General features: G+C 36.2%; 1 protein-coding gene across 15 annotated transcripts in view; it reads right to left on the bottom strand.

Moving 5' to 3' along the window:
• Positions 1 to 19,227, bottom strand: part of PDE10A (phosphodiesterase 10A) — a 361,041-nt gene that overhangs the window by 88,559 nt on the left and 253,255 nt on the right. For 8 of the 15 annotated variants that reach the window (XM_021391100.1, XM_021391098.1, XM_021391096.1 and 5 more), the window contains one exon: positions 12,143 to 12,224. Coding sequence is in view for 5 of the 15 variants with exons in the window: in XM_021391090.1 (XP_021246765.1) it covers positions 12,143 to 12,271 (129 nt within the window). In the remaining 10 variants the exon portion in view is untranslated. Of the gene's footprint in view, positions 1 to 12,142; positions 12,272 to 19,227 lie in introns of all 15 variants that reach the window. The other 7 variants (XR_002436713.1, XM_021391095.1, XM_021391090.1 and 4 more) reach the window with 1 other exon arrangement.

The following is a 19,227-nucleotide window of genomic DNA, read 5'->3' as shown; positions in this document are numbered from 1 at the left end:
ACTGGATCAACAAATAGATATAAATTAAAAAATTTCTTCCTTTCTTGCCTTTCTTGACTTTAAAAAATACAGATTACAGACTTCTATCCTTCTGAGCATCTCTGCTCTCTGTCTGTTCAGAAGGTGATGTTACCTACACAGAGTGTTTGAAATTCAAACTAATTACAGATTTCCAAAATGACTTAATGATGTTTCCCACTTGGCTCTATTTGGCTGAACTATGTATCTGTTGCTAAGCACTAATAGGGCTGATTTTTCTAATATGTTCCCAGCAACTCTTCTTGAGTTGCACTAGCTAATTCAAGCTAGGCCTAAGATAACAGAGAAGCTACTAATCTAATAGTTTATTAGTTCCTGGTAAACTGTTTGGACAGTTGGCATGGTTCGGACCCTGTCAACTTGCCCTCTCCCCAAAAAAGGCATACGCTCAGTTCAAAGGATTAGCACATGCCCAGGGTTATTCTAGGAGATAGTATGGATGTAGCATCCTATTTGAAAGAGAAAGGCAGTTTAGCCTTGTTCTTATATCTTGTACCAAGCAACTTGGTCTCTGAGAAATAGATCAACCAAAACTGATTTTATCCACCGCTTTATTTATCAATTAGTCAGCTTTATGAGATTCTTTTGAAACTCTACAGATACAGTTTTAATTTTCTCTGAGACCCGATCGTCCTCATATGCATCAATTTTTCCCTAGGAGCTTAAGGAAATACAAATCCCTCTCAGACTACTGATGACCTCTTGCACTATGAAAATGGTCTAAGTATTCATTTATTTTATTTCCTAGTTTTTAGCAATATAGTAATCTCCAGGAAAAGTTTTTCTTTAATGCTTCTGTCTTTAACTGTCATTGAAGAAAGGTCAACCCAAAACTTAGTGGCATTTTTCTTCTAAAACTTGGGTACGAACTTTGAAGGAAGGAACATTCATCCATATGCCTAGTAATCTCTTCAAAGTACTTGAGTGATATTTGTGACATAAGTCCTCCTTGAACAAAAGTCTATGGCAGCTATGAACAGAAGTTCATTTATGTGCAACATGTCTTCTCCCTGTAACATATGTAACCAAGTATCATCACCTGAAGCAACCACTTTGGGGAAAGTATAGCAGCAAATCAATTGGAATAAAATCATGCTTCAGCCTTCCCTTTTGCTGTATGAAGCAGGAATGCAATTTAACATGCATTCATAAAATACTGGGAGGAAAAAAAAAGAACAGTAGAAAAAAAAGTATTTTGCTATAGTCTAATTTAAAGTTAGTTGCCAGGATTTATTTCACTATAGAAATTTTATATTGTTTGTATAGTGTATAGTACAATGTTGCCTCTTCAATACACTTGATCCACCAATGACCACTTAGACAAATAAGTTAATATCTATGGCTCATCATGAAAAATACTCTTAAGCATGTGGACTAAATCTGACAGACAAGATAAGTAGTCTAAGGCTCCATCTAATTATAGATACTTGGAAGGATAAAGTACCTGAATTACCATCATAATTAGCTAAATCACTATAGGATGACAAATGGAAAGCTCATATTTTGGATATACTAATGCCTGGTGCTTTACTCTTCTGTCTTTACAATGAGTTCAAAGTCTTAAGGCAACAGAGAAGTTTTAGAGGTAAACCTGATGCTGAAAATTTTCACTAACAGCCAATATGAGGTTAAGATGAATACCTTTATTCACTTCCACCCACAGAAACATAAAATCATCAGTTTTCAGAGTATAGCATAATCATTATATCAACTAGCTATCTCCAAAGAAAAAAGATGAGTTTTCACTCATCCTCAGACTTTTCTGTACTTTCTAGAAGATTAAGGAGATGGCAGATTTTTAATAGATAAAATATATACGGACAGGGTATCAAGAACATTGCTGAATTGAGGTTTTACTACTGCTGTACAAAACTTCCAAGAAGGAATGTTACTCATCCTTCCTCTATGCACACACAGGACAACAGACTATCAAAGTGCATGATGACATGCTCATGCTGTCTGCTTACCAGAGATGCCAATCTCACTTAATGGAAAGAACAAGTAATACTAACATACACAGCTATTTCACATTTCATTTTTTCTATATCCTTGCTGGTCAATTTGAGATTCCATGCCCTGCTTACCTAACGTTTTTCAAGTTAATACTTGTATACTTGGATTACAAAGTTACTGTCCCATAAAGTTAACAACTCTTCCATTGCTCTCATTTAATGCTTTCCCTGCTTACAGACTACAGGAATGTACCTATTCCATTTTAAGGCAGGTAAAACAGGTTAGCTTACATGGCCATAAATCACCATTATTAAAAAGTGTTGGCTATGTGGGTATACAGTCTCCACCCATGAGATCAGAATGAAGCTTCTTCATCAACCAGTGAGCAACAGAAAATTTTTGCTTTGTTTTTTTTTTTTCACTCTAAAACCAAAGTGTAAAGAAGGGAAACAAAAATAAAGAGCAGCAAGGCCAAAAAGTTTTAAGTGATGCTGTCTTGAAAAGGAGGGACATGGTTTCGTATTGCACACCATGTTAATGAATCCAATATCGCAAACACTCCCCCTCTTACACAGTCCACACTTTATGGAAGACATTGACCACCTGGAAAGGTTCAAAACGTGAACTGATGAGAAACAGTAAGAAATCTGGGAAATTTACTTTTCAGTAAGATACTAAAAGCTCCATGTCCTAATGTACCCGAAAGGTTGAGACATGTCAAAATCACGGTCTGTTTGGTTTTTAATATAGCTAACAGACACGTGCAAGAAAGTGATTCAGTGGTGGAAGACTTATAAGGAGAAACAGTGTTTCTGAGTAGACAAAAAAAATGAAAGTCTTTTAGTCATAAAATCTCTTAATTTAAGTCTAAAACAGACACAACAAAAATCAGTGTAAGTACATGGTGAGAATAATTGCTCTAGATATAATCTGATTAGCATAATTAGTTCAAGAGAGAACTCAGACCAAGCAATGACGTCTATTTCCTAAGGCCAAATATTTCATCATTAGAGGATTACCCTCTCTCTGTAAATCTCTGACCATCCAAACAATTCTAAACATGTATGAGATCTACAGGAAAAAAAAAAAAAAAACACCTCCTTCATCTGATCCAACCAAAAAAAAACCCTTCAAACAAGAATTATCACATACTGCAACAAATTAGAAGAAAATAATCCAGAAACATTTAATTCCTGTACCAAGTTAACCTTTGCAGTTGCTTGGAATTTGGTAGTGACAGCCATTCAAATCACAATTAAATCAGTAACTGCTTCAACAGCAAGAAACATAAAAAACAAAAATCAAGTTCATCACTCAAGCCCTCAGTATTTTCTACCAAGAGACCACTGCTCAGTATTTCTGTACTACAAGTATATATACAAGCAATTCTTGACCTATACATCCTTTCCACTAACCTTTTCCTCTGCCCAAAGAAACAGCCTGGCAACCCAAACCTTTACACAACTACTTCTCAATTTCATAGCTGAAATCAATTCACTGTAAAGCTGACTCTGTTTTGATTGTTTGGGGAAAACAAATAAAATAAGTAAACAGACTGGACTCACAGGAAAGGAGCAGGTTCACCTCAGAAAATTCTACTGAAAAATTGACTCAGTGAAAAAACAAATTATAAAAGCAATGGTACAATACAACCATCTTCTCAAGAATGAGCTCCAAAATTATACCGTACCTGTGACAGATATATGTCACTTTCACCATCTAAACTAAAACAGCATTCCCATGTAGGTTTCTTCCACGACTCTAACATGTGCAATGACTTCATCTGTCTACCTCTGAAACACTAATACACTACCATAAACTTCTTAGGCACTATGACTGACGTAGAATCATAGAATCACCTTGGTGACCTCCAAGATCATCCAGTCCAACCATCCTACTATCAACAATATTTCCCACTAGACCATGGCCCTCAGTACAACATCTGAATGTTTCTGGAACACCTCCAAGGATGGAAACTTCACCACCTCCCTGGGCAGCCCAATCCAGTGCCTGATCATTCCCTTGGAGAGGAAGTATTTCCCCTGGCACAACTTGAGGCCATTCCCTCCTGTCCTATCTCTAGTTACATGGGAGAAGAGGCTGACTCCCACCACACCACAACCTCCTTTCAGGTAATTGTAGAGAGCAAAAAGGTCACCCTGAGCCTTCTCTTCTCCAGACTGAACAATCCCAGCTCCCGCAGCTGCTCCTCATTAGGCCTGTGCTCCAGACCCCTTGCCAGCTTCACTGCCCCTCTTTGGGCATGCTCCAGGGCCTCAATGTCTTTCCAGTAGTGAGGGGCAACCCATAAAGTACTTCACACAAAAATCTATAGGTAAGTTTTAACTCTACAGTAGTAAGAACAAAATACGCAGAGAAATGGGATTTATGCAGGCAAGCCCCCAGATATTATTGCGATTTTCCTTCTCAGTACCAATCTTAAAAAGCTAAAGACAACCATAATTAGTCTGGTTATTCTCCCAGAAAATAGCACCTCTTAGTATAGCAGTCATACTGGTTCAGACCAACAGGATCACATAGTCCAATGCCTCCTTTCCAAGTGGCCATTAGAAGATGCTAACATTCAAGCAAGAACAGGGCAAGCAATTATGTCTCCTCCACTGAGGACTGGAGGATTTCTCTCTTCTACCTTATTTAGAAATGCATCCAAGAGATGCACCAAAGTGCATTTATAGCGAGGCTTGGTAATAAGAAGCATTAAGACCTACTAGTTTGGTGTCCGTGCTGCAAGTGACATATTACCCAAATCATTCTCACATTCACTTGTGTATTTTGGCAAGTATTCATATCTGCTTGGATATCACATAAACGTAAGTGCAGCAGGGCTGTGTCAGAATGAAACAGCATGTTTGCAGCATCAATGAAATATTAAGACAGACTAACTATAAGCTAAGGTCATTAACATGCTGCCAGGATACTTCCTTTCACCTAGGCTGAGAAGATGTCAGAACTGCAGCAAGCTGTGCAGTATCACAACAGCGATACTCTCCACCTTCCAAGTATTCACTGTGTGACAACTACTAAGTTAAGCTACAAAAAAAAAAAGTTGTTTCTGCTTAGTTAGCATGGAATTGCATAATTTGAACTAAGTAGCAAATTCAGTGTAGACTTTTTTTTTTTTAAATTCTGACAGCAAGCTGATCTTTGTTTAACATGCAAATACTCTCTCTGATTATATTTTACTTTTCCTACATCCTATTCCTGCTTACAGGAATTGAAAGCTGACTATCATAACCTTTTAAAGCACATTATGCTGATACCTTAATAACTTAAAGAGCATAATCAGAAAATAAATTATTGTCTACTTCAGATTATAGTTGTATGTGGGAATTTTGTTGTTTTTTTTTTTTTGTTTTGTTTTTATTTTTATGTTGCAGCTCTATCTTTCAATATTAGTGTAAAAGGACCAGTAAAGAAGTTCTCCATCTGTATATTGTCTCAAAGGCAGGTCATGATGAAGTCTTTTACCACAGATCCTATTCCTCCAATTCTTTCTCTATTGTAAAAAAAAAAAAAAAAAAAAGTCTCAAAAAGAAGAAAAAAAACAACCTTTTTTGTATAAAGATCACAGAAGGTACCAAGCTTAAACAACCTAGTTCAAGCAAAAGAACCTTTTCAGTCAGTGAAACCTTCAGCTTAGCACAGACTATAAAATAAGAAAATGAAACAAGTTTATCTATCCCATACTCTATTAGAATAGAGCACATAGAGAGCTATATTCTTTCTATAGCCAATCAGTTAATTGACATCGTTCAAAGCTACAGCTCAAGTATACCATGGCATTCTGGAAAGATGCAGAAAAAGACCAAGGTGCACATTTTTATCCAGACATCTTTCCTATACGATGCACCAAATCTGACTGCAATCTTTGCCCACTTCTAGGATGCATGGTAGATAGGATGGGGAAAAAAAGTGAAAACCAAAATGGCTGAGCTAAGGGAAGAACGGTATCAGGGCTTAATCTGCATTCCATATCCACACACAGTTGTCTTATTTGCTTCTTAAGAACCAACACAAGAATAAGACACGTCACCATAAAATCATGCATTCAAATGACTAATGAAGAATTACATTTTATACTGCAGTCAGCCAGACTGCTTAGAGTAATTACATAAAAGTTGCAATGAATACACTCTGATTTATTGTGAAATGACAGATAAAAAAAAGAAGGATTTTGAATGTTGACAAATGCACTTTAACTGAAACAACCAATTACACTCATTTAATCATTTGCACCATATTAGCAAAAACATATCCGCTGAAGAGCACATTTAATCCTGACAGGGAATTGATACATAAAAAGAATATACATTAAATTACTGTTTATAAAACGCATGTAAGAAAATGCTACAGCCAGGGTTTCTGAAGCAGCAATATTTTGGCCACGTTACATAATATTCTCTATTCTTGCTTGAATGTACATCAGGTTACCGTACAGTAATACATCATGAAGTTAGCAAATGGAAATATTAGTATTAGGTGGCAAAACTTTGGACTTATCCTAAGGCAATCAATCATGTTGTTTCTCAAAGCCTGCAAGACTTTTGATATCTTCTTGAAGACTATACATCATGAATAAACATTACAATAATATCAATATAATATAATATTAAGTAATGAATTCTCTAGTTTCTTTACTTTAAAACAAACAACTAAAAAAAGTTAATTCTAAAATTTAGATCTCCTTAAATGCAGCAAGTCCACTGCACTTAATACGCAACAACTTACAATTGTGTATAGTCAGACTATTGAATGTACCATTTTAACCAATTTTTTTCCAATTACAGGAAAGCCTGTAGTCGATAATTACATAACAGCATTTGTACAATACCAAAGTACCTTGAATTCCCATTGTATATGGTTTTACGTGGTTTTGACAAGTATTCTTGGAAGAAAATAATGTACAAAGCTGTTGTTATCATGTCCAGATCCAACAACAATTAAGCATACACCCATGCCCTTTGATGAACAAGACTCTGGAGTAGAGAGAGAAGAAGCGACCAAGAAAACTAATGTACAGACCATAAGTAAAGGTTTAGAACTGGCAGGACAAAACTTTATGGAAGTTGTTGTATGGAAACATGGGGGGAAGGGGAATAAAGAGGAATAGTAAGGGATGGAGACAGACATGACTGTAACAAAAGAAGAAAAGGACATTTCAGAATGACTGTTTCCTATAAACTTCACTTTTTTCTTCCCTAAGCATACTCAATAGAGATCTGGATGCTCAGGCAGAAGATACGGTGCCCTGGGACATATTCATTTAGTCTCAAGGTTAAGCACTGTGACATTCTGGGGTAGCTGAGAACGAGACAAATCTGAAGCCACAGATTCCTATGCAATGTAGTAATTTTAGAAACCCAAATAAATTACAATAGGAACTTTGTTTACTTCAGTTTCATGCCCTATCAAGAGATGTAATTGTGGAGTTCATTGTGTGTTTCTTAGAATATGCACACTTAAAAGATTAGAAATATAAAATTATGTGGCATACCTCAAAGACAAGCAAACAAATGCAATCATTTCTCCTTCTATACTGGAAATACTTCATTACGGTCATTCAAATTGCAGGGTTTACCAGTAATTTTTGAAACTTCAAACTAATGAATATATTAATAAATTTAATCAGTAATGAAATTTCAGGGTTTATATTCAGATGCTATTTACAATGCCTTCTATACAAAGTCTGTAGGCAACAATCTTCAAGTAGGTTAGTCCAGAATGACATAGAATGGGCTTGGTCATATGGGTTTCTTGAGTTCATCAGGTTCTTCCACCACTGTGAGAAAGTATTTATAATTGCATTCACGTGGGATTTTTATAACTCATTTCTTCACATTCTTTGACATACATTTGACAATGATAATGCTGGTAGTCACTTCTGAACTACTAATTTGGAAGCAGTGCAATAATTTTCTTTTCAGTTGGCAGCTTTGCTCTCTCTTCCCTACCTTCATAAGAATTATGGTCAGTTTTTTCAAAATAACTAAATCTTTGGCCTAGACAAAAAGAATATCAAAACAAAAAAGATTATTTTTTAATACAATTAAGAGTATCTAAATCCAAACTGCTACTCACTCTAATTGTTTTGAAACCTTAACAAAAGCATTAGCTGCCAAGAGAATACCAAATCTAATCACAAACCCAATGCATTTGAAGTATCATCTGTGAGTACATCAACATCCAAGAAATGCATTTTAAATGTTATTTGTCCGGTAATTCTCAATACTCCTTGCATTTGCTGAGAAAGAGAAAGACGGAAGAGAAGTTGTGTCCCTTCAGCTGCATCATGCACATATCGGAATTATTTTTTTCTTCTGCATCTGTTACCTACCACATCTTGACAACATTATGGCCATCTACTTACAGAAGTGATACCTTGGCTCCCACAAAGTGAGACATGATATAGGTAGCTCCTCGTGTAGAAATTTTGTCAGTACAGTTTGAAATTCCTTCCTATGCAGAGATGCCATTAGGAAATACGAAAGACAACTGTGAAATTCAGTACTATCAATGTAAAAGATGCTCATCTTAGACCATCACATTGAGTGCAAGCCACTCTTTTTATTGTTGTTGTAGTGAAGCTTTGAATAAGAGAATTAATGCTGGAGTCAGTAAACATTATGAGAAATCTGTAGGATGATGAAGATCTAGTCTGTAGAGCCTATAACTTCCATAATCTTAAAGTTCTTTCTACAATCACCTTGCCACTTCTGCTTGAATGATATGGAAGAGGACAAATGGAAGTTGAGTGAGTTCTGCAAGGAGTATATATATGCACTTGGAACATCTTGCATATGTACATTAGGAAAAAAATAATCTCCTCTTACCCTAACATACCTTTAATGAATCTTTAAAACAACATCATGTGATTTGTTGGTGAAATTTATACCAGCACACCAAGAAAGATCAACAATCAAAGGCACTTTTTACTGTAAATGCTATTTCTATATGAAGATATCTTTATGATGTATAAAAGCAGAGACCAGACCACAGATTACATATAGTAGGCTTAATTTATAAACAAGCAAATAGCTAATGTGTGAACAACACGGAAGAAGAGTTAAAACAAACTTCAAATCAGTTTCTTTAGTCAGGACAATCTCTTACTTGGCTAAATTTTGCTTACAAAAGCCAAGCAAAAATACTTTACGTGAGTAACAGTCCAATTTGTGCTGCAATTTCAGCAAGAGGCCTGTTTAAATCATGTGGATATGAAAAATTTTAAACGCAAGAGTTAATCTTATTATAATCAGGACTGTTTGGAAACACAGCGTTTAACAACATGATGTCTGGGTGTGTTTTAACTGTGCATTTCATTGATAGCAAATAGTCGGGGAACAGAGTTTCAGTGAATAAGCATTAGTAGCAGTAGCGTTCTCTCCCAGTGCTTGCTACCTGTGCAGGTTTTACTTCAGTAAACTAAAAATATCCTATAATCACAGGTTTAACACCATCAGCCTTCTTTGGGCTACTTTCAAGCTAGCATTTACTGTGATAGATGTAAGATTTACCAGGTACACTCTGATGGCATGGTGTTTTGGGGTATAAATTGTTGTTATACCTTAAGCACTATAACATTAGCTGATCTCATCCCTTTTCAGTATTTTAGGTTCTAGAAAAAAACAAAATCCATCTGAAGTAACTAATTCAGGGAACCTCAGTCACAGTACAAATCTGGTTCATCTAAGTCCAAATCAGACATTTCAGTTTACGTTCATGCTAAAGAAATTCAGATAAATTACCCTGGCTGCCATCCCACTAACTCCTGGCTGAGGAGTACACACAGCTGGATGCCTGTAAAGCAGGCAGGACACGATTTCTGCATATAGGTTAATGACTGTTCTGCGTCATCAGAGTACAGACACTATGCCAGAGAACTCAAAACAGCATTTTGCCTGCCTTTCAAATTTCTACTAAAAACAGGACTCATTTTTCCATCTGTATCAGATTATTATATGAAAATCTGAAAGCAGACCACATTACAGCATGAGGGATAAAAGGAAAATTATACCCCTGTTGTAAAGTGACTTAAGCTACACAGTCTCTTGAATTCATTACAGATCCATGCTGACACCAAAAGAATTGGTTTCATCTTCTACTTCTTATTTCTCACTTCCACCATTAGTCTGACAGTAGGATTGATACAGACGTAATGCAAACTGGTTAAATGATGCAGCAAGTTTCCTAGTTTCTATTTTAGAGATTTGCATTCTGACAAATTAAGATGTTTTGCTATTGACAACATTTTATACGGCTACAGCCTTTATCTTTCTAAAAGAAATCCACAGATAAGAATAATCAGTATCTGTTTCATCCAAAAAAAGAAAATGCGTTCAAATAATTATTTCTGACTTGGAAAGTATACTTTTGCCCGTTTTCATCTGACACTAAGAAAGCCATATCTGCACAACTGCCTTTAGTGTAATAAACGCAGCCACCTTAAAGATTACTGTCAGCACTAGGAACATAGCAGGGAAGACAGAGAGATCCACTTGATAACAGATATAAAATTGAATTTAGGTGACAGCATATATACGTGGTTTTTGTAGAGCTAGTTATAAAGCAGACTTTTCAAAGTTTAAGAAAACAATGGACAAAACAACCATTGTAGTTCTTCATGTTCAATCTTTGCTAAGTCAACGCTCAGCTGTTACTTTGCTTTTGTAGTTGGCTCAAAAACTTTCCCGAGCACTTTCACAGAAACTTATTTCAAGGTGATTTCCTTTCTCCACCTTGAATAAGCATTAGAAAGAAAAGAAAAAAAGAAAACAACACAAGGAAACTTTGAGCAACAGCAAATAAATTCCACTTAACATTTTAAGATTCTTGAAGCGGAAAGGCTACCCAAATCATTAATTCAGTTTTAGCACCAAGACCCCTGACCCAGATCATATACCATGACCTGACCCAGATCATATTCTTAAATAAGCAATAATTTCTTAATTTGAAACACCTTAGAGAAAATAATTGTTTTTTTTTTTTTTTAAAGTGAGCGATGCTTTTTCCTAGTAACATTTAAATATTTTTTATCTACAAAAAGATTTATCATGACTTGATTCAGAACAGGTTTTTTTGCATATATAGGTTATAATGATAGGCATTCTGCAGTGTTGCAGTTCAGACCGTAAACTACTAAGCAGTAAACAGGTGGCCTATTGCAACCTACTTCTAACTCCACCATTAGGTAACCTCTTCACACTCCGTTTCACACTAACAACAATGCACTAAAAATTTCATGTCAATTATACAGTAATCACTTCAAAAAATCTAGCTGGATATAGCTTCTTCTGTCCTTGCCCACTCTTTTCCTTATCTATTGTTGTGCAGAAAATACTCCATTTTTTTTAACAAGCAGCAACACCCCCTTTTCTTTAAAATGGGGAATTGCCATAGGAACCTAAAACCCAAACACATTAGAAAACAAACACAAAGTATAATCAGTGTTTCTGATTTTATCCACCTTATTTGTAATCTTCACTTTTGCATTTTGCCTTATGCATTCCCAACAACCGTTAGAATTGCATGAATTATGCTTGTACACAGTCTCAAAAAATTTAAGACAATTGTCAGTCCTAGCCTACTCATAAAGAAGAATTTTCTGGTTCCAGTAAAGGAGCAGTATCACCAAAACTCAAATAAATACCTCCAGAATTCAACAGACTACTTTATACCCTTTGTGCCAATGTTCCCATCTAAAAACTGATTGAAAATGAGTTGCTAATAGGAACTTCCGTGATGGTGCATACAGTTTGTTACTGACCTTTACAAATAGCATGTACTACATATTTTTATTCAAAATTTGGTGATTTTAGAGGCAAGAAGCCCAAATAATGTTCTCAAACCATACACTAATATAACAGATATTACCATTTGGTTTGATATAAACTTTGAATTACAAACACTAAACTGAACCTCCAGAATGAATACCAGTATATTCTAGCTGGAAATGGCAAAAGGCTAAAACCAAAAAATATTGTTAACCTCTTTCACCTTTCAAAATGGTGGGTGGAATCTAGATTTAAAAAAACTAACAGTCAAGTTTCTATCAAAAATAGGGGTTTTTTTGAACCTAAAAATAAGATCCAAGCTGTTCAAAGCTAAATATTAATTGCAAATAATAACTTACCTTCTTGTCTGTTGTTTTTTCTTTTTAGCCATTTTTCAACAGTTTCTGCACTTACACTCTCTGACACAAATTCATCCAGTACCTGGGGATGAAGAGAAAGATAGGCCTTCACTTTTTCATCTGTTAAACCTGCAAGAGAGAATATTAATCGATTACAAAATCGGTATGGAATTCTCCACATGAAACAACACATGGATGTCAGTAACAATACCTATCCTTGTGTTTAACATGCTGATTAAATACAGGCCTATTTAAATTGTCTTCTCAGAATGATATCCAATCACATAAAAAATAGTAGAAGCAAAATGCAACCATACAAGATGCTGGGCACACAAAGTCCTCTGTGACACTCCATATGAGCATACCATGGGGGAAACAGACAGGAAGAAATTTGTGTTGTAGAACACGGTTGCTGCGGCTGGGACAGGTAGTGAAACAAAACCAGCTTTGGAAGGAAACTGGTAGTACAGAACAGTTCCAAAAAACAGTAACATGCCTCAGCAGCAAATAACAAAGCTTCCGGATCTAATTTTGTTGAGTGACATGAGACTGCAGCAAAGAGGAAGCAGAAAGCTACTGTTTTTTTTTTCTGTGAAAGCAGAAGACAATTGAAACATGGTAAGATGGGTAACAGCTAGCTATGGGCTCAGGCTGGGTGCATCATAGAATCATAAAATCATAGAATCGCTATGGTTGGAAAAGACATTTGAGATTGTCTGGTCCAACCATCAACTCATCGCTATCATAGCAGGGAACAACTAACACAAGGACATGCAGTGCTACACGCCTGAATTTAAGATATAATCAGGACTCTGAAATTATCTATTTGCAAGATATGCAAGAGAATGTATCAGGAAGCTGATTAAGAGGCTCTCTTTGGGAAAGAGATAGAAGAACATGAACTGGTACATAGCAAATTTGGTATTCTCAAAACAAGTGAGGCAAAAGCAACTGAACTCTACATGCAACACCAAAATCAAGTGCTAACTTTAATTACTAGAGTTAATTAATATTAGAAATACAAATGTTTTTCAAATGTGTAATTCTGATGTCTGATTATCAGTTATAAAAATAAATATAACAGTAGATAAAAAGACTTGACAAGAACAGCTGCCACAAAAGGAAAAACACCAGTATACACTTCAGAAAACACCAGTATACGCTTCAGAAAAAGCGAAAGTCAAACCCTCAAATTTGATGCAATCATAAATGAATTCCCAAATTCATACGATGACCATCTGCTCAGACTCTTCACAAACACACCAAAGAAAACCACTAGCTTCAGGGATAGGAATGTGAGGGTGCAGAGGGCTTTCGAGGGAAGATGGGAAACGAGTGCAAATGTCCCAAGAGACAAAGGCTCAAGATGTCCCACAGGGAGCATACATTGAATACAAAGCATTAATTAGATCTGAGGGGAAAAGGAACAACAAGCACTGTAATGACTCTAAATATTCCTCAGCTGGTGGTGCGTGTGTATAAACGTAGCTGTTTCAGTACAGCTGAGAAGTGACCACAAAGTGCAGACTGAATTCAGCAGAAGGGAAACTTCCCTCCAGACAACTCTGACCTCTTTTGGGGAGCATTCCTGCTACAAACCAAGATCAATTTTCCTACTTCATGTTTGGCACAGTGTCAGAATATGCTGGAAAGAACTGCAGGGTATTTAAATGCTACCCAACAACCATAAGCTTTGAGATCTCTTACAAATACTACAAAAACATTCAGGAAGCAGCACCCTAGCACTGTCTGCAGGACCTCTACCATCTGCTCCCCACATACCCCCCCTGCAGCTCCATCGTTCAGCTCCCATCTGCACAACCCATGTCCAAAATACCGCTTCTCTTATCCACACGCAGCTGCAGCCTACCTGGGTTACCAGTGCCTCAGATATCAATGCTTCCAACACAGGCAAGAAACTCTAGATCCGGGCTGCTCAAATTAAAGAGCTAAATAAGCATGCTGATTTCATTACTAAAGCAGCAAAGCTTCTTGCCAAATCAGTAAAAGTAGGAGATGACCAACAAGTTTGGGGGAAAAGAAAATAAAAAAAAAAATAAAACTACTTTGTATTCAAACTACTTTGAGGATTTAACCTTAGGCAATGTCTTGTAAGTTCAGGTCATAATGCATCTATAAAGTATTACATCGTGTACAGGAATGAAAAAGATCTTTTAGCCTCTGTGACCAACATCTCCCATACTGAAAAAAAACAGACTAGTTAAGATAATTCTCTAATTTGCTCAACTAAGAAAAAGGTAATACATCAAAAAAGTAAGTCTTCCTAATTTCATAGTAATAAAATCTGAAAGATAATGTATTTTGAGAATCACTCATAAATGACTATGAAGTTTTGAAGTTTCAGAGTTTATCATCAGAAAGACAGCAAAATTTATCTGCTTCTTAAATTTTGGATGAGAAATGCTCAATACAGGCTTGTCAGAGGATACCTACTAGTTTAAGGACATTTTCAGACTGCAAATAAATGAATGGTTTTCCCTCCTAGTAAGAAGCAAGGAACTGGAAAATTTGTAAAATTAGCAATGGAAATTCTGCAAGATATATGTTTGATGTGAAAATAACCTCAGCTTTCTAATGTGTGCAGTATTTATTCCCTAATTTCAATGGAAATGCTCATTGAAATCTTTACAGGATGTATTTTTGTAATAGACATATCAAAATTCAATAAAACATCTGTTTGAAATAAGACTTCAGTCTGCGCATCAAGGGTTTAATTACTATTCTAGGTATCTTGCAATTCCAGCAACCCGAGGGCAAAAATTCTGTTTTAACCTTACTTGGAAAGTGATTCTTGGAGCTGCTACAAGAAATCCTACAACCACCTTTAAATTACCTTCCTTTGTTTCCATAAAAGTACCTGTGTTGATGTGCTTTTTCAGTATCAGATGTTTAGGTAGATGCAAGCAGAATAGGATCTAAACTTACATGCAGACTTTAAGAAAAAAAGAAAACAAGTAGTTTAGATCTACTTTCTGCATACAACAACTCAGATCTATTGATCCTCCTGATTTTTGGTCTATAATTTGAAAAACACATGCTACCATTGTACAAAAACAAAAAAAAATACCAACAGCAAAACTCAATGATAACACATTGTGACTTCACAAAATACTGCATTAAGAAAATGCAGTCTTCACAGAAAAAAATACCAACTCAAACTTTCTGTGTTATATGTACATACACTGAGGCAAAAGAGAATCATAATTTAGATATAGCGTTGAGAGACATGGTCTAGTGGGGTTACTGGTGGTAGGTGGATGGTTGGACTGGATGATCTTGTAGGTCTTTTCCAACCTAGCTAATTCTATGATTCTATAAGGAAGCCTGAATGCAAGAGTATTTTACAGCTGTGCATAAGCAATTATTTTATGGCATATATAAAAAGTCTTCTACATTGCAAGATGTACATAAGATGTACAATATACATATGGTAAGTGATGCCATGTACAAGTTCCTGAAAGCTTCTGGTACACAGATTTTTGTTAAATATTATCAACCTCTGTATTAAAGTCTTTAAATTCTGAAATATGCAAAAGTATTTAAGAATTGAGGTAATGCTTAATAACATCTAAATAAACAGGACAATGTTATCTCCAAACTTATGAAGCAGCAGATTATTGTGGGTAACGTTTACAGAAACTCAGAAAGAAAAAAAAAGATAATGCTAGTTTATTATTATTATTCTATTAGTATGGTAGAGCATTGGTCTTAAGTATTTTCAGCAGTAAATTTTTCTCCATCCATTCACACTATAAATATTTCTGCACCACTACTCCTTTCTTCTCCCCTTAACCAAAACTACTTTTGGACTGGTTAATATAAACTATTAAGTCCACAACTTCTGCAGTACTTCCTACACAACAAGAATCTTCTCATTGACTCCACATTGACTCCAGCGATACCTTCTCTTGTTCCTCAACTCTGGCATGGAGCATAAGCTATGTTCTCTGCCAGAGGTCTGGTAGTATCAAGAGGGACCTCACTCGGGAAGGCAGAGCTCTGCCCAGGACCTTAGCATGCACCCAGCCAGAAAACCCAGAATGACCTCGATTCTGAGAATTAGAGGTATCTGACATTTTGGTTGAGCATCAATTCATTCCATCTATTCTTCAGAGTCTGTCTTCCTGATTCACATACATCCTGTTTAAATAAACACACACACACACACCAACCTTTCTCCCTTCTATTTTATTTTTAAGCAATAAGCCTATATTTCAGTGCTGCTATCTTTCTCGGGCAACTTGCTAATGCCCAATTTTATGCAAACGTTCACTATTTGTTCTGGATTTGTGACTAAATAATAAAAGTTATAATAAAAATAAAATACAAAAGGGTACATGCGTATCAGATGAGCGCTTCCTCTTTTCATTTCCCTCAGAACAAACTGCGGGCAAAGCAACTGCTCAGCCTGCCCTCTCTGTGCACCAGGTCAACAGCTCCCAGCTTCCTGACCAGCACAATTGTTTAGGTTCTCTTTGCAAATCTCAGTTTGAAATGTTCTCTTTGGCCATGCCATCTAAGCTTAAAAAGCTAATTCATAGGCATGGAAAACATTAATCAAAGCTTGTTTGGTTTCATTTTTTCCATTTCTTGGCTATCCCTGTCTGAACAGTAAGTGGAAAGACAGCCTTTCTATAAATGACAGGTTTTACGCAAGTGTTTCGTATTACTGTGCTTTTTGTATCATTCAGTATAATTTATTTATTTTAGGGCAAGATGATATCAAACTCGCAAAACGGAGGGTGGAAGACAGCCTGTCCCCCAGTGCCACCCAAGAGGCAATTTCTTGATCAGTGAAAAGGATTTTTATTGCCAAGGGGTAATATTATCTGGCAGTGTGCTCATCTTATGATATTAGAAGCGGGAAGGAAGAATCAATTGGCAGAAATAAAAACAATTATATTTAATCCTAGTGTTTCTATAAACTGATACATCTTGGACTGATGCTTCAATGTATTCTACCGAATAACCATGTATCTATTTTTCCACTTTGCATATGCCTGAGGTGCAAGCTGTTCTCACTTGACACAGCTTATGCCAGTCTATCAAAGTTTTGGTTTTGTGTTTTCTGTTTTAAATAACTCCTCAGTCTTCAGTGCAGCATTCACAAGACTGTTTTGTTGATTTTTTCCTTTTCAAGCTAGGATAAATGCCTTCTTTTACACTGAAGTTATGGTCAGAACCATATAGAGTTTAAGACGGATTAGAATTACAGGTGCATTTCTTCATTTCTTATCTTAGTAAACTAACTATAGTAAACACAAATATTGCTCCTGAATACCACAATCCAGTAATTTCAAAATAAAAGAGTTAAATGTTTCTGGTAGTTGTTGAAACAAATTCTCTTCATTAGTCCTGTGACTATTACTTAAAGACAAGCTCCAACAACTTTCATTGCAGCTAGGCATGCTATGCAAGTGGATCATTTTGCTGTGTTTCAAAACTGTCTTCCTAAGTTGTGAGACTTGCTGCTTTATACTACTTCTCAAAATGAACCAAACTGTATCAACCATGGTATTCCTTCCTCAGCAGGAGTATGTGCATGTTTCCTCTTCCAGTTAAAAAGAAAAAAGTGGGCAAGACTCAAGGGCTCACAGAATTCTGAACTGAATTCAATATAGTGACAACGAGAAAACGGCACGCTTAGCAAAAGTTTGCACACCACTTCAGCATGAAAACGTTTTTACTGAGAAGAGAGTGGTGGTTACAACGCTAACGTTAACTTACTTCTTTTCAAAAACTTAACCATGAATATCCATGCTCTACCTGAAGAAATCAGGCACTATGTATTCTCAGGAAGAACATGAGGCTAATGTTCCCTCCTAATGAGTTCAGAGACTGTAAAGAGAGCAAACCCCCCTCCAACTGCAGAGCTAGGAGTACATGTACAGGCAAACTGACTTTTGAAAAAGCCTGAAGTGAATGAAGACAGCTTCCAAACAAAACGTACATTAGAATGGATGATAAAGAATAAATCATGACAGTGGATAAAGTTTATGGAAAAGGAATGTTCATGTAACAAAGCTACTCATAGTCGTTGGCCAATGCACTACGGAGCACTCTAACACTTTAACAGCATAGAACTAAGCAGTCCATAAGGATGCTCCTATGCAGTGTTCGTTTACTATCCCAGATATAGCATGACTGAGTTCCAAAAGAAACTAAGAAACAAGACCTCCTACAAATATTAGATACCAGTAATTACTACTCGCCTTTGAGCCACTCTCCAACTTTCTTCCTTTAAAAATCATAATAATAAAGTCAGAAAACAATTTGAAAATTATATTTCTGCTTTCAGGCTTTTTTTCTGTGTAAAATACTTAAAACATTTCTTACATATTAGATAACCTTTGTAGCACTGAATCAATTAATGGGTCCACTTCGGAATGCATGCTGTGTTGCACCCTCCTCTGAGAATAGCTTCACTGAGCTCAGTGTAAAGCAGAATCAACTGGAATGAGGCAAAAGAATTAAACCCTACAGCTATGTTTCAAAATCTGCTCCATTTAGCAGCATGAGTCAGTCACATCATTAGCAATTTCTGATTTTTTTTCATTAGTGCTGTGATATTTGGTACTTTTCTAGAGCCACTAGCTTCTTCAAACCCCATGATTAGGCAAGAGTTTTAGTTTGCACCTAAAGTTTCTGGTCCTGCTAGTAGAGGAAAACTTGAGAACAGCAACCCTTAAGAACCAAGACAAAAATGCAAATAAAAAGATCGCAGGCTGGGGGGCATGGAAAGGCAGTGGAGAGTGGATGAAAATTACTGAGCAGTCTAGCAACTACCAAGGCTCAGCGTTTTATCCCAGAACAGCGACACTTGGAAGACGGCAGTCATTGCATTCCTCAAACCCTTTGCTACACTGATGTGAACGACAGATCTTTCATGCAGCTGGACAGACTCAAGGCTTTGAAAACCCCTTGTGAGAGTATAAATTGGTTAATAAAAGAAATTAAATTGACCTGAATGTATAGAAAGCTGTGGAAGGAGATAACTTTAAATTTTACAACTGTAAGTATGCTCTTTTAAATTAAACACGAGCTTGTTTGGTTTTACAAACAAT

The sequence above is a fragment of the Numida meleagris genome, chromosome 3 (genome assembly GCF_002078875.1).
Source record: "Numida meleagris isolate 19003 breed g44 Domestic line chromosome 3, NumMel1.0, whole genome shotgun sequence".
NCBI lineage: Eukaryota > Metazoa > Chordata > Aves > Galliformes > Numididae > Numida > Numida meleagris.
The sequence above is the reverse complement of the archived record's forward strand: the minus strand, read 5'-3'. Positions and strand labels throughout refer to the sequence as shown.